Here is a 16,166-nt window from a genome sequence, read left to right as displayed (position 1 = left end):
TCCCCAGGAACAGTAGACGTGTCATAGGAACCAGCTGTGACTTTGGACTGTTTAGAATCCAACCATGCTGTTGTAGCACTTTCCAAAATAGTGCTACCCCGACTACCAACTGCTCCTTGGACCTCGCCCTTATAACGAGATTGTCCAAGTACGGGATAACTACAACTCCCTTTTTTTGAAGGAGTATCAACATTTCGGCCATTACCTTGATAAAACACCCTCGGTGCCATGTACAGTCCAAACGGCAGTGTCTGGACTTGGTAATGGTAATCCTGTACCACAAATCTGAGGTACTCCTGGCGAGGATGGTAAATGGGGACATGCAGGTAAGCATCCTTGATGTCCCAGGATACCATGTAATCCCCCTCGTCCAGGCTTGGAATAACCGCCCTGAGCGATTCCATCTTGAACTTGAATTTTTGTGTTCAAGGATTTTAAATATAAAATGGGTCACACCGAACCATGCGGTTTCGGTACCCCAACCCGTGTGGAATAGTAACCCCGTCCTTGTTGAAGTAGGGGCACCTTGAGTATTACCTGCTGGGAATACCGCTTATTAATTGCCTCTAGCACAGCCTCCCTGCCTGAGGGAGTTGTCAGCAAGGCATATTTTAGGAAACGGCTGGGGGGAGACATCTCGAATTCCAGCTTGTACCCCTGAAATACTACTTGAAAGAAACAGGGATCCACCTGTGAGCGAGCCCACTAATTGCTGAAATTTTTGAGACGGCCCCCCACCGTACCTGGCTACACCTGTGGAGCACCCGCGTCATGGTGTGGCCTCACAGGAGGCGGGGGAAGAATCTTGATTCTGGGAACAGGCTGACTGGTGCAGCTTTTTTCCCTCTACCCTTGTCTCTGTACAGAAAGGAAGCGCCATTTGACCCGCTTGCTTTTCTTAAGCCGAAAGGACTGTACCTTTGTCTGCGAGGAAACCTGAGGTAAAATTATTTCTTCCCAGCAGTTGCTGTGGATACGAGGTCCCAGAGACCATCCCCAAATAATTCCTCACCCTTATAAGGCTCTCTATGCGCTTTTTAAGTCAGCATCACCTGTCCAGTGACAGGTCTCTAATACCCTCCTGACAGAATGGACATTACATTTATTTTGGATGCCAGCCGGCAAAATATCCCTCTGTGCATCCCCCATATATAAGACAACGTCTTTAATATGTTTTTATGTTTGCCAACTAGTATCCCTGTTTGACAGGGTCACCGACCACGCTGCAGCAGCACTATCTGCAGGTCTCAGTCTAGTACCTGAGTGTGTAAATACAGACTTCAGGATAGCCTCCTGTTTTTTATCAACAGGTACCTATTAAAGTGGCCGTATCCTAAGACGGCAGTGCCACCTTTTTTGACAAACGTGTGAGCGCCTTATCCACCCTAGGGGATATCTCCCAGCGTAACTTATCCACCTGGCGGGAAAGGGTACGCCATCAGTAACTTTTTATAAATTACCAGTTTCTTAACGGGGGAACCCACGCTTTCACACACTTCATTTATTCATCTGATGGGGGAACAAAACACTGCCTGTTTTTTCTCCCCAAACCTAAAACCCATTTTTAGAGGTGCTTGGGTTAAAGTCAGAAATGTATAACACATTTTTTATTGCCGGGATCACGTCACGGAAGTTCCTAGTGGATTGTGTATATGTCTCCACCTTGTCGACATTGGAGTCAGACTCCGTGTCGACATCTGTGTCTGCCATCTGAGAGAGCGGGCGTTTTTGAGCCCCTGATGGCCTTTGAGACGCCTGGGCAGGCGCGGGCTGCGAAGCCGGCTGTCCCACAGCTGTTACGTCATCCACCCTTTTATGTAAGGAGTTGACACTGTCGGTTAATACCTTTCACCTATCCATCCACTCTGGTGTCGGCCCCACAGGGGGCGACATCACATATATCGGCCTCTGTTCTGTCACCATATAAGCCTCCTCATTCAACATGTCGACACAGCCGTACCGACACACCGCAGACACACAGGGAATGCTCTAAACGAGGACAGGACCCACAAAAGCCCTTTGGGGGGACAGAGTAAGAGTATGCCAGCACACACCAGAGCGCTATATATATACAGGGACTAACTGAGTTATGTCCCTAATAGCTGCTTTTTATATAATATACTGTATACAGTGCCAATTTTAATGCCCCCCCTCTCTTTTCCCTCTTACTGTACTGTAGAATTGCAGGGAAGAGCCAGGGAGCTTCCTTCCAGCCGAGCTGTGAGGGAAAAATGGCGCCAGTGTGCTGAGGAGATAGGCTCCGCCCCTTTTTCGCGGCCTATTCTCCCGTTTTTTATGGAATTCTGGCAGGGGTATTTACCTCATATATAGCCCCTGGGGCCATATATTGAGGTATTTTAGCCAGCCAAGGTGTTTTTATTGCTGCCTCAGGGCGCCCCCCCCAGCGCCCTGCACCCTCAGTGACCGGAGTGTGAAGTGTGTGAGAGGAGCAATGGCGCACAGCTGCAGTGCTGTGCGCTACCTTGGTGAAGACAGTCTTCATGCCGCCGATTTTCCGGACCATCTTCTTACTTCTGGCTCTGTAAGGGGGACGGCGGCGCGGCTCCGGGACCGAACATCAAGGCTGGGCCTGCGGTCGATCCCTCTGGAGCTAATGGTGTCCAGTAGCCTAAGAAGCCCAATCCGGCTGCAAGCAGGCGAGTTCGCTTCTTCTCCCCTTAGTCCCTCGCTGCAGTGAGCCTGTTGCCAGCAGGTCTCACTGAAAATAACAAATTCTAAGACTATAACTTTCTAAGAGCTCAGGAGAGCCCCTAGTGTGCATCCAACCTCGGCCGGGCACGAAATCTAACTGAGGCTTGGAGGATGGTCATAGTGGGAGGAGCCAGTGCACACCAGGTAGTCTAAGATCTTTCTAGAGTGCCCAGCCTCCTTCGGAGCCCGCTATTCCCCATGGTCCTTACGGAGTTCCCAGCATCCACTAGGACGTTAGAGAAAAGGAGATGCTGTCCTTGGCACCAACGCCGTTTCAACCCTGCTGGGTCTTTATCAAGGTAGATCCAAGGACAGTCAACAGTGGGGATATATATACCCCTTACACCGGAAATGAAAGGTATTATGGGTAAAATACAAAAAATCCAATATATACATTTGAGTAAGCACGATACAAATATCATATTGACAAATTCATAATCCGCATATTTAAATCAAAATCGATCTATATAAAAGAATATAAATAAATAACTTATTTCAGTGGAATCGCGGGGAATCTCCATCAACAGGAAGTCCCTGCGTTCCATTGCCCGGAAGTGGATGACGCATATCCGATCTCGCACGTCATCACTACCTGGGGCATGGTACGTGTCAAATAGCTGGAAGACGGTTGCGCTCCATTACCCGTAAGTGAGTGACGCGTTTACACTTACGCGTCATCATTTCCCCGGAGTGTGGTGCGTTCCACCTTCCTGGAAACATTCAACCTACCTAAAGAACTGAAATTTCTTTATTGTAATACAAATCTGAATCAAATACGAACAATAATGCATAAAATAGAAAAACATACATACAATTATATAGAATGTTCGACCCAGACCAAGTTGCAGCTCAGCAAAGTTGTAAAGCCGAGACACCCCAGGCAGCCGCCCAGGAAGACCCCATCTTGCAAGTAGAGTGGGCCTTGACAGACGTAGGACACGGCAATCCTGCCATAGAATATGCATGCTGGATAGTGGACCTAATCCAGCGAGAGATCGTCTGCTTAGAAGCAGGATAACCAATTTTCTTGGGATCATACAGGATAAACAGAGAGTCCGATTTTCTGTGATGAGCAGTCCTCTTCACATAGATTTTTAGAGCCCTTACAACATCCAAGGACTTTGATGAAATTGAGGAGTCAATAGCCACTGGCACCACAATAGGTTGGTTGATATGAAATGCCGACACAACCTTGGGAAGAAACTGCTGACGTGTCCGGAGCACAGCTCTATCTTCGTGGAAGATCAAGTATGGGCTTTTGCACGATAAAGCCCCCAACTCCGACACACGTCTAGCAGAAGCTAAAGCCAACAAAGTGTCAGCTTTCCACGTAAGAAATTTGACTTCAACCTCCTGTAGAGGATCGAACCAGTCCGATTGGAGGAACTGCAACACCACGGTAAGGCCCCAAGGCGCCGTAGGCGGTACAAAGGGAGGCTGGATGTGCAGAACTCCCTTCAAAAAGGTCTGAACCTCAGGGAGGGAAGCCAATTGTTTTTGGAAGAAAACGGATAGGGACGAAATCTGGACCTTCACAGATCCCAACATTAGGCCCATATTCACACCAGCTTGTAAGAAGAGGAGAAACCGTCCCAGTTGAAACTCCACCGCAGGAAATTTCTTGGACTCACACCAAGATACATATTTTTTCCAAATTCGATGGTAATGTTTAGACGATACGCCATTCCTAGCCTGTATCAGTGTAGGAATAACCTTTTTCGGAATGCCCTTCCGAGCTAGTATCAGGCGTTCAACCTCCATGCCATCAAACGTAGCCTCGGTAAGTCTTGATAGGCAAACAGCCCCTGCTGCAGCAGATCCTCCTGAAGAGGAAGAGGCCTTGGTTTTTCTTGCAGTAGATCCAGAAGATCTGCATACCATGCCCTTCTTGGCCAGTCCGGAGCAATGAGGATTGCCTGAACTCTTGTTCTCCTTATGAATTTTAGAACTCTTGGAATAAGTGGAAGTGGAGGAAACACGTACACTGGCTGGAACACACACGGAGTCACTAGGGCAGTGATTTTCAACCTTTTTCCATTCAAGGCACGCCGAACAAAATTCTAAAATTGCCAAGGCACACCATCAGTACCCCACGAACAACCCCCCCCCCCCCCAAAAAAAAAAAAAAACTACAACACACTTTGGTCCACATGGGGACTTAAAACACACATTGGTCCCCACAGTAATTGCACTAATTGTCCCCCCACAGAAATTGCACATATTGTCCCCCCACAGAAATTACACACATCCCCCCCCACAGTAATTACACATATTGTCCCCCCACAGTAATTACACATATCATCCCCGCCCAGCAATTACACACATTGCCGCCCCCCCCACACACACACACACACACACACACACAGTAATTACACACTTGGGCCCCCCACAGTTATTACACATATTGGCCCCCACATTAATTCTGCACACTGTTCACACAGCTATTACTGTAAAATTCATACAAATACACTGGACCATACCTGTAAGGTTTCAGTATCACTTTTGCTTTTGCCTCTCCCTCCCTCAGCGTCAGCCGGCAGGGGTTAATGCAGCCGTGAGCAGTGAGGTGCAGCAGGGAGCAGCACTTTGCTGGCGGCTGGCAGGCAGGGGTTAATGCAGCCATAAGCAGTGAGGAGCAGTAGGGAGCAGCACTTGCCTGGCGACGGCAGCGGCGGGCGGGCAGCCAGGCTTGCGGCGGGCGGGTGGACAGGCGATGTGTCACGCTGCGTTGCCAAAGTTCACCAGTGTGATGACGGGCAGCGCATCTCTGGCGGCACATCTGAAAGCCACTGGCGGCACACCAGTGTGCCGCGGCACAGTGGTTGAAAACCACTGCACTAGGGGATTCACCACTACTGCTTTCGGGTCCCTCAACCTGGAACAATATCGTCTAAGCTTCTTGTTGAGACGAGAGGCCATCATGTCTATTTTGGGTACGCTCCAAAGATCTGTTACCTCCTTGAACACCTCCGGATGGAGACCCCACTCTCCTGGATGGAGATCGTGTCTGCTGAGGAAGTCTGCTTCACAGTTGTCTACTCCCAGAATGAAGATTGCCGACAGCGCCAACGCGTGTTTTTCCGCCCTGTCGGTTTATGTAAGCCAATGTTGTCACATTGTCCGACTGCACTTGAATGGCCCGATTTCTCAGAAGATGGCCCACTTGGAGAAGACCGTTGTAGACGGCTCTTAGTTCCAGAATGTTTATCGGCAGGCCGGCTTCCAGACTTGACCACCTTCCTTGGAAGGATTCCCCTTTAGTGACTGCGCCCCAGCCCCGGAGACTTGCATCCGTGGTTAGAAGGTTCCAGTCCTGAATCCCGAACCTGCGGCCCTCCAGAAGGTGAGATAATTGCAGCCACCAGAGGAGTTAAATCCTGGCCTTTGGCGACAGACGAATTCTCTGGTGCATGTGTAGATGAGATCCCGACCACTTGTCTAGGAAATCCAGTTGGAAGGACAGAGTGTGAAACTTCCCATACTGCAGAGCCTCGTATGAGGCTACCATCTTCCCCAGAAGGCGAATGCACTGATGAATTGACACCCGGGCTGGCTTCAAGACATCCCGGACCATCGTTTGAATCACCAACGCCTTTTCCACTGGGAGAAACACCCTCTGCACTTTCGTGTCGAGGATCATTCCCAGAAAGGACAACTTTTTGGTTGGTTTCAAATGTGACTTTGGAAGATTCAGGATCCAACCAAGTTTTCTGAGAAGCTGAGTCATGAGTATTATGGACCGTAACAGCTTCTCCTTGGACGATGCCTTTATCAGCAGATCGTCCAGATACGGAATTATGTTCACCCCCTGTCTGCGGAGGAGAATCATAATTTCCGCCATCACCTTGGTGAATACCCTCGGTGCTATGGAGAGACCGAATGGGAGGGCCTGGAACTGAAAGTGACAGTCCAACAGTGCAAATCGCAGATAAGCTTGATGCGGCAGCCAAATCGGAATGTGGAGGTAGGCATCCTTGATATCCAGGGATACTAGGAATTCGCTCTCCTCCAGACCTGATATCACCGCCCTTAGGGACTCCATTTTGAACTTGAACTCCCTCAGAAAGGGGTTTAGTGATTTTAAGTTCAGAATGGGCCTGACCGAACCATCTGGTTTCGGTACCACGAAAAGGTTCGAATAGTAACCTTTGTTCTGCATGTGAGGTGGTACTGGCACAATGACCTGTGCCTCCACCAACATCTGGACGGCTTCTTGCAGGACAGTCCTGTCTTCCAGCAGAGCTGGCAAGCCTGATATGAAAAATCGGTGAGGAGAGAGATTTTGAAATTCCAGCCTTTACCCCTGGGACACAATATCTTGCACCCAGGGGTCCAGGCCGGAGGACACACAGACATGACTGAAATGTCTGAGTCTCGCTCCCACCGTCCCCACCTCCGGGGCGTGCAGTCCACCATCATGGGGAGGACTTTGGTGTACCTGAAGCAGGTTTCTGACCTGGGAACCTGCAGCCGCAGGTTTCTTGAACTTGGGCCGACCTCCCCGAAAGAAGGTGTTTTGGACGGCTTGGCCTTTCTGGGCTTGTTAGACAGAAAGGACTGTGACGTAACTGAAGAAAAGGTTTCTTCGGAGCAGGTGTAGCTGAGGGAAGGAAAGGTGACTTACCAGCCATAGCTGTGGATATCCACACAAGAGAGCCTAACCTGTGTAGGGTAGGGTCTCCACACTTCTACTGGATTCCGCGTCGGCAAACCACTGGCGCAACCACAGCCCTCAACGAGCCGATACGGACATGTAGGAAATCCCTGCAGCCATGGAACCCAGGTCCTTCATGGATTCTACCAGAAATCCTGCCGAATCCTGAATGTTACGTAAAAACAATTTCACATTTCTCAACATCACATTTCTCCATAGTATCCAAATCCTCAAGTAACGTGCCTGACCACTTTACTATAGCTTTGGCAATCCAAGCACTGGCAATAGTGGGACGTAGTATTGCCCCAGAAGCAGAGCTGGATTAAGGCTTTGGGGGGCCCTAAAGATTAACATTTTTGGATCGGGTCTTAGGAGGTCATTTAGATCTGATCGCTGCTGTGTGTTTTCGCACAGCGGGTGATCAGATCCGAAGTGTGCATGCGTATGTACCACAATGCGCAGTCGCGTCGGACAGCTACAACGGGCATAGGTGGTCAGCGACGGGATGGTGCGAAGGAACCATTCGCACGAGCGTTCGCAAGGTGATTGACCTGAAGAGGCCGTTTGTGGGTTACAACTGCCCGTTTTCAGGGAGTGTCCGGAAAAACGCAGATGGGCTTAAGCGTTTTCAGGGAGGGTGTCTGACATCAGCTCCAGCCCCGATCAGCAGGAATCAATCGCACTGGAAGAGTAAGTCCCGGGTTGCGTAGAGACTGCACAAACTGCTTTTTAGCAGCTCAGCTGCACATGTGATCGCACACTTGCACAGCGAAAATACACTCCCCCTGTAGGTGGCGACTATCTGAACGCAGGACAGCTAAAAATACTGCCCAGCGATCAGATCTGAATGACCTCCTTAGTGCGCAAGCCTTCAGTGTGCACATAAACTGGGGTGTGGCCACAAGTCACACGCCCATTTCACTTCATGCTGGGGGCATGAACATTGCTTCCCCAGCAGCCCCAGCCTCTTGCGCAAAGTAGTTGGGAGCATTATGTCCCTCCCTTTGCTCCGGCCCACTGATGGGACAGAACCCAAAAAACAGTACTGTCCCATCACATCGTGATTGTTAGGGAGATATGCATATGCACATATACAGTACACATACATATATACTATCATACACATAAATACAGTCACATACAGTACTTATACACATACATACTGTCACACACAAATATACATATGTACAGTCGCACACACAGTCACATGCATACTGTCACATAAGTAGCCACACACATATACACATACATATGTACAGTTAGACACACATGCACACAATCACACATATATACATACTGTCACACACAGTCACACACATAAACATATCCCTCTTACACATATAAATAGTGTCCCCCTCCCCCCTCTCACACATATTCATATACAGTGTCTCCCTCTTACACATACTCATATAGAGTGTCCCTCTCCTCCCTCTCACACATATTTATATACTCCTCCCTCTCACACATATTTATATACACTGTCTCCCTCCTCCCTCTTACACATAAACATATAGTGTCCCGCTCCTCCCTCTTACACAGTTTCCCCCACTCCTCCCTCTAAAATCACTGGGTGGGCACTGCAGGCACACTGTGTGTGTGCATCTGATCCCGTCCTGCCTCCAAGCTCTCCTCCTCTCCCCCATGCTGCTTGCCAAGCACTGAATGCAGTGTCGTGAAGCCCCGCCCCCATGCTCGAACTCCACCCCTCCTCGTCCTCTGTTTACTTTCATTTTCTACAGCTCGCAGTGCACTTTTGCACTGCAGCTGTAACCAAAGCTGGGGGGCCCCATTCATAGAGGGGGCCCAGGGTAACGTGCCCCACGAGCCCCCCCCCCCCCCCCCTTAATCCGGCTGTGCCCATGAATTTGAGAGTATCATCAATTTTACGATCAGCCGGCTCTTTCAAGGCGGTAGATCCTGGAACAGGTAAAACCAGCTTTTTTGAGAGTCTGGACACTGACGAGTCAACAATAGGCGGGTTTTCCCATTTTTTCCTATCCTCTACCGGGAAAGGAAACGCTACCAGAATCCTTTTAGGTATCTGGAATGTTTTATCCGGGTTTTCCCAAGTCTTTTCAAATATAGCATTTCATTCCTTTCATTCCTTTGACGCAGGGAAGGTTAGCGAGGCTTTCTTATTTTCAGAGAAGTAAGCCTCCTCAACCTGTTCGGGTGTTGTATCTGCAATATTTAACACATCCCTAATAGCCTCTATCATCAACTGCACCCCTTTTGCAAGAGATGCTGCCCCCCGCAACACATCCCCATCACGTCTGTAGTATCAGAATCGGTATCATCCTGCATGATCTGTGCAAGGGCACGTTTATGTGAATATACAGCGGGGAGCCCTGATGTACAGTACCAGAACTGGGCCAGACTGCCATAGAGTTCTGTAAAGCCTAAGTTGCAGATTCATTTTGTGCAACCCTATTTGAAATATGAGAAATCATAGATTTGATAGAGGATAACCACTCAGGCTCCCTTGCTGGAATCTGTGCTAAACCAGTGCAATCCTGATCACATGGAATGGGATCATCCTGAGAGGACATATCCTCTGCAGCATATGACACAGAGTCCCTGGACATAGCTTAATGGAGACCACAGACACTCCACACACACACACAGGGAAGGGCAGACAGAGTTTCACTCCCAAGAATGGCAAGAGAGACACAGAGATTGGAGCCAACCCACACACAGCGCTTTTAATATAAAGGGAGACCCTTATCAGCATTGACTTTGCACCTTATTAGGTAACATAGTCCCCCCCCCCCACACACACTTTTACAATCCCCTGGTACCGTGATAGATAGCTGGAGTTGCTGTGGAGGGACTTGCTCTTCACTGACAGCGCTATGCAGGCAGGATAATGGCGCCGAAACGCTGCTGGGTCCACTCTGAGGAGAAGTCCCGCCCCCAAAATGGCGCTGTCTTCCCGCTCTTCACAGGATTATACTGGCCTGAGGATTGATGCTGGCTGAGATCCAGGGACCCGACAGGCTATGTGACCAGTGTAGGGTATAGGCGCTGGCTCAGGGCGCCCGTCACAGCGCCGCACTATGTAACGCTGAGCCTCCGGAGCGCAGTTAATACTGCGCTCCTACCCTGATGCCGCCATCTTCACACCGGCCCCCCGCTTGCTAGGGGGGGTCGGTGACTCACTTGCCACAATCTTCAGCTCTGTAAGGGGGTGGCGGCATGCTGCTGGGGTGAGCGATCCCCTGCGGCGGGGAACAATCTATCCCCTCTGGAGCTCAGTGTCCAGTCAGCGGAGACAGTGGCTCAGACCCCGCAGGGCGGACACTGCTCCCCCCCTCAGTCCCTTGCTGCAGGGAGGCTGTTGCCAGCAGCCTCCCTGTAAAATAATAAACTCTAAAACTAAACTTTACTAAGGAAACTCTGAAGAGCTCCCCTAGCTGTGACCGGCTCCTCCGGGCACATTTTCTAAACTGAGTCTGGTAGGAGGGGCATAGAGGGAGGAGCCAGCCCACACTCTCAAACTCTTAAAGTGTCAATGGCTCCTGGTGGACCCGTCTATACCCCATGGTACTAATGTGGACCCAGCATCCTCTAGGACGTAAGAGAAAACAAACCAACATCAAGTTTTGGCAAAAGCTAAGCAATTTAATTAAAAACTGATGTCAAGTAAACCTGGTTTTAACTTCACTGGAAACATTTTTTGGGAGGGGAACTAAAATCTATTTTCCTGATTAACATTAATCCTGCATGCCATTAGATACGCAGACGAAAATGATATATGGTTTTAATTCCAATATATATATATATATATATATATATATAATGGTAAACGGTTTTAGTTCCAAGAATTTTTCAATGTTAGACTATAAAATCATAAACGAAACATGTTTTCATAGTGCAAGCGTAACACATCAAATGGCTTATTTGAAGAAAAAAAAACCTTAAAAAAATAAATTACCTTTTTGTGATACTCCAGGGCATCTAATTCCCCTTGATTAAAAACACTTGATCGTTTACGTTTCTATAAGAAAGAACAAACATCATAATTACATAGTGTTCCTGCTAGGATGCGGGCATGGCACTGAGGATGTGGGCACAAAATCTGCGTCCAAAAAGGTGGGGTGACTGGCCGGGGAGTTCAGCGTGGCCCTGCCGGCGTCACTATTTGGGGTGTGCCCAGCCATCGGCATCACATCTTGGGGGGGTGCCCATTACTTCACCCAAGATCTCCCCTTAATGTGAATAGATGCTGTGCACATGCCATCTATTCTTGCGGCAGCAAAACAGCACTGGGCAGGCTGTCTTAGCAGGGTGCCAATAAAAGCGCAGGGCGCATTTTGCTGTTTAAAAACAGGCATGGCGCGGTGCCCCGCTAAGACAGCCCAGCGTGAACACTAAATGACATATCTATAATATATACAGTGCTATCATTTTATACAATGTACAGTGCTTGATAAATGCTAGCTCTAAGCTGATTAGTTGCTATGAGCAACTTCTCCACTCTTTGCACTTCTTGATGCATCTCCACAATGGTCACAGAACAGCAGGGCGAGTCACCCTTCTATTTCACAACAGAAATTGCATTATCCTAAATATAAAAAACAGTGGTATAGTATGCATCATATCTGGTCACCGCTTGTTTCCTTCTATTACATTCTATTGCAGACAGACTTTCGACAGAAAAGTGGCTTGTTTATAGTACATACAGTATAGACCAAGAGATCACTCTAGTCCAATCAGTTGTTGAAGTCGCTGATGATAGGTTTCAATTGCAATTTGTACTATAGTACAACAGAACAGAATGTCTTTCTTGTACCACACACTTATTTTCCACTTTTACAGAAGCTATTTGTGTTGAAGTCAAGAGAAGATTAAAAATAGTTTTCAATAAATGTTCAGTAAAAATAAGAATTTACTCACCGGTAATTCTATTTCTCGTAGTCCGTAGTGGATGCTGGGTACTCCGTAAGGACCATGGGGAATAGACGGGCTCCGCAGGAGACTGGGCACTCTTTAAAATAAGAATTTACTTACCGATAATTCTATTTCTCGTAGTCCGTAGTGGATGCTGGGGACTCCGTCAGGACCATGGGGTTTAGCGGCTCCGCAGGAGACAGGGCACAATAATAAAAGCTTTAGGATCAGGTGGTGTGCACTGGCTCCTCCCCCCATGACCCTCCTCCAAGCCTCAGTTAGGATACTGTGCCCGGACGAGCGTGCATAATAAGGAGGGATATTGAATCCCGGGTAAGACTCATACCAGCCACACCAATCACACCGTACAACCTGTGATCTGAACCCAGTTAACAGTATGATAACAACGAAGGAGCCTCTGAAAAGATGGCTCACAACAAGAATAACCCGATTTTTGTAACAATAACTATGTACAAGTATTGCAGACAATCCGCACTTGGGATGGGCGCCCAGCATCCACTACGGACTACGAGAAATAGAATTATCGGTAAGTAAATTCTTATTTTCTCTAACGTCCTAAGTGGATGCTGGGGACTCCGTCAGGACCATGGGGATTATACCAAAGCTCCCAAACGGGCGGGAGAGTGCGGATGACTCTGCAGCACCGAATGAGAGAACTCCAGGTCCTCCTCAGTCAGGGTGTGCCCCTGACCAAGTAGCAGCTCGGCAAAGTTGTAAAGCCGAGACCCCTCGGGCAGCCGCCCAAGATGAGCCCACTTCCTTGTGGAATGGGCTTTTACTGATTTTGGCTGTGGCAAGCCTGCCACAGAATGTGCAAGCTGAATTGTACTACAAATCCAGCGAGCAATCGTCTGCTTAGAAGCAGGAACACCCATCTTGTTGGGTGCATACAGGCTAAACAGCGAGTCAGATTTTCTGACTCCAGTCGTCCTGGAAACATATATTTTCAGGGCCCTGACAACGTCAAGTAACTTGGAGTCCTCCAAGTCCCTAGTAGCCGCAGGTACCACAATAGGTTGGTTCATGTGAAAAACAGAAAATAAGAATTTACTTACCGATAATTCTATTTCTCATAGTCCGTAGTGGATGCTGGGGACTCCGTCAGGACCATGGGGAATAGCGGCTCCGCAGGAGACAGGGCACATCTAAAGAAAGCTTTTAGGATCACATGGTGTGTACTGGCTCCTCCCCCCATGACCCTCCTCCAAGCCTCAGTTAGGTACTGTGCCCGGACGAGCGTACACAATAAGGAAGGATCTTGAATCCCGGGTAAGACTCATACCAGCCACACCAATCACACTGTACAACTTGTGATCTGAACCCAGTTAACAGTATGATAACAAACGAAGTAGCCTCTGAAAAGATGGCTCACAACAATAATAATAACCCGATTTTTGTAACAATAACTATGTACAAGTATTGCAGACAATCCGCACTTGGGATGGGCGCCCAGCATCCACTACGGACTATGAGAAATAGAATTATCGGTAAGTAAATTCTTATTTTCTCTAACGTCCTAGTGGATGCTGGGGACTCCGTCAGGACCATGGGGATTATACCAAAGCTCCCAAACGGGCGGGAGAGTGCGGATGACTCTGCAGCACCGAATGAGAGAACTCCAGGTCCTCCTTAGCCAGAGTATCAAATTTGTAAAATTTTACAAACGTGTTCTCCCCTGACCACGTAGCTGCTCGGCAAAGTTGTAATGCCGAGACCCCTCGGGCAGCCGCCCAAGATGAGCCCACCTTCCTTGTGGAGTGGGCCTTTACAGATTTAGGCTGTGGCAGGCCTGCCACAGAATGTGCAAGTTGGATTGTGCTACAGATCCAACGCGCAATCGTCTGCTTAGACGCAGGAGCACCCATCTTGTTGGGTGCATACAATATAAACAACGAGTCAGATTTTCTGACTCCAGCTGTCCTTGAAATATATATTCTTAATGCTCTGACAACGTCCAGTAACTTGGAGTCCTCCAAGTCGCTAGTAGCCGCAGGCACCACAATAGGCTGGTTCAAGTGAAAAGCCGAAACCACCTTAGGGAGAAAATGAGGACGTGTCCGCAGTTCTGCCCTGTCCGAATGGAAAATCAGATATGGGCTTTTGTACGATAAAGCCGCCAACTCTGAAACTCTCCTGGCTGAAGCCAGGGCCAGTAGCATGGTTACTTTCCATGTAAGATACTTCAAATCTACAGATTTGAGAGGCTCAAACCAATGAGATTTGAGAAAATCCAAAACTACGTTTAGATCCCACGGTGCCACTGGGGGCACAATCGGGGGCTGTATATGTAGTACACCCTTGACAAAAGTTTGTACTTCAGGCACTGAAGCCAATTCCTTCTGGAAGAAGATTGATAAGGCCGAAATTTGAACTTTAATAGACCCCAATTTGAGGCCCATAGACAATCCTGCCTGCAGGAAATGTAAGAATCGACCCAATTGAAATTCTTCCGTTGGGGCCTTCTTGGCTTCACACCACGCAACATATTTTCTCCAAATGCGGTGATAATGTTGTGCGGTCACTTCCTTCCTAGCCTTAATCAAGGTAGGAATAACTTCCTCTGGAATGCCCTTTTCTTTTAGAATCCGACGTTCAACCGCCATGCCGTCAAACGCAGTCGCGGTAAGTCTTGGAACATACAAGGTCCCTGCTGAAGCAGATCCCTTCTTAGAGGTAGAGGCCACGGATCCTCCGTGAGCATCTCTTGAAGTTCCGGATACCAAGTTCTTCTTGGCCAATCCGGAGCCACTAGTATTGTTCTTACTCCCCTTTTCCGAATAATTCTCAGTACCTTTGGTATGAGAGGCAGAGGAGGAAACACATACACTGACTGGTACACCCATGGTGTTACCAGAGCGTCCACAGCTATTGCCTGAGGGTCTCTTGACCTGGCGCAATATCTGTCCAGTTTTTTGTTGAGGCGAGACGCCATCATATCCACCTTTGGTTTTTCCCAACGGTTCACAATCATGTGGGAAGTCCCCACTCTCCCGGGTGAAGGTCGTGTCTGCTGAGGAAGTCTGCTTCCCAGTTGTCCACTCCCGGGATGAACACTGCTGACAGTGCTATGACATGATTTTCCGCCCAGCGAAGAATCCTTGCAGCTTCTGTCATTGCTCTTCTGCTTCTCGTGCCGCCTTGTCTGTTTACGTGGGCGACTGCCGTGATGTTGTCCGACTGGATCAACACCGGCTGACCCTGAAGCAGCGGTTTTGCCAAGCTTAGAGCATTGTATATCGCTCTTAGCTCCAGTATATTTATGTGAAGAGACGTCTCCAGGTCTGACCATACACCCTGGAAGTTTCTTCCCTGTGTGACTGCTCCCCAGCCCCGTAGGCTGGCATCCGTAGTCACCAGGACCCAGTCCTGTATGCCGAACCTGCGGCCCTCTAACAGATGGGCACTCTGCAACCACCACAGGAGAGACAACCTTGTTCTTGGTGACAGTGTTATCCGCTGATGCATGTGCAGATGCGATCCGGACCATTTGTCCAGCAGATCCCACTGAAATGTTCGTGCATGGAATCTGCCGAATGGAATTGCTTCGTAAGAAGCCACCATCTTTCCCAGGACTCTTGTGCATTGATGTACTGACACAGTTCCTGGTTTTAGGAGGTTCCTGACCAGTTCGGATAACTCCCTTGCTTTCTCCTCCGGGAGAAACACCTTTTTCTGAACCGTGTCCAGAATCATTCCCAGGAACAGCAGACGTGTTGTCGGGGTCAATTGAGATTTTGGAAGATTCAGAATCCACCCGTGTTGCTGAAGCACTACTTGGGTTAGTGCTACACCGACTTCCAGCTGTTCTCTGGACTTTGCCCTTATCAGGAGATCGTCCAAGTAAGGGATAATTAATACGCCTTTTCTTCGTAGAAGAACCATCATTTCG

General features: G+C 48.7%; 1 protein-coding gene across 5 annotated transcripts in view; it reads right to left on the bottom strand.

The window, feature by feature from the left end:
• Positions 1–16,166, bottom strand: part of METTL4 (methyltransferase 4, N6-adenosine) — a 576,485-nt gene that overhangs the window by 519,986 nt on the left and 40,333 nt on the right. For all 5 annotated transcript variants that reach the window (XM_063923557.1, XM_063923556.1, XM_063923558.1 and 2 more), the window contains exon 2: positions 11,301–11,363. In XM_063923557.1, coding sequence (XP_063779627.1) covers positions 11,301–11,363 — 63 coding nt within the window. The remainder of the gene's footprint in view (positions 1–11,300; positions 11,364–16,166) is intronic.

The sequence above is a fragment of the Pseudophryne corroboree genome, chromosome 5 (assembly GCF_028390025.1).
Source record: "Pseudophryne corroboree isolate aPseCor3 chromosome 5, aPseCor3.hap2, whole genome shotgun sequence".
Classification (NCBI taxonomy): domain Eukaryota; kingdom Metazoa; phylum Chordata; class Amphibia; order Anura; family Myobatrachidae; genus Pseudophryne; species Pseudophryne corroboree.
Note: the sequence above shows the minus strand (reverse complement) of the source record. Positions and strands in the feature narration are given on the sequence as shown.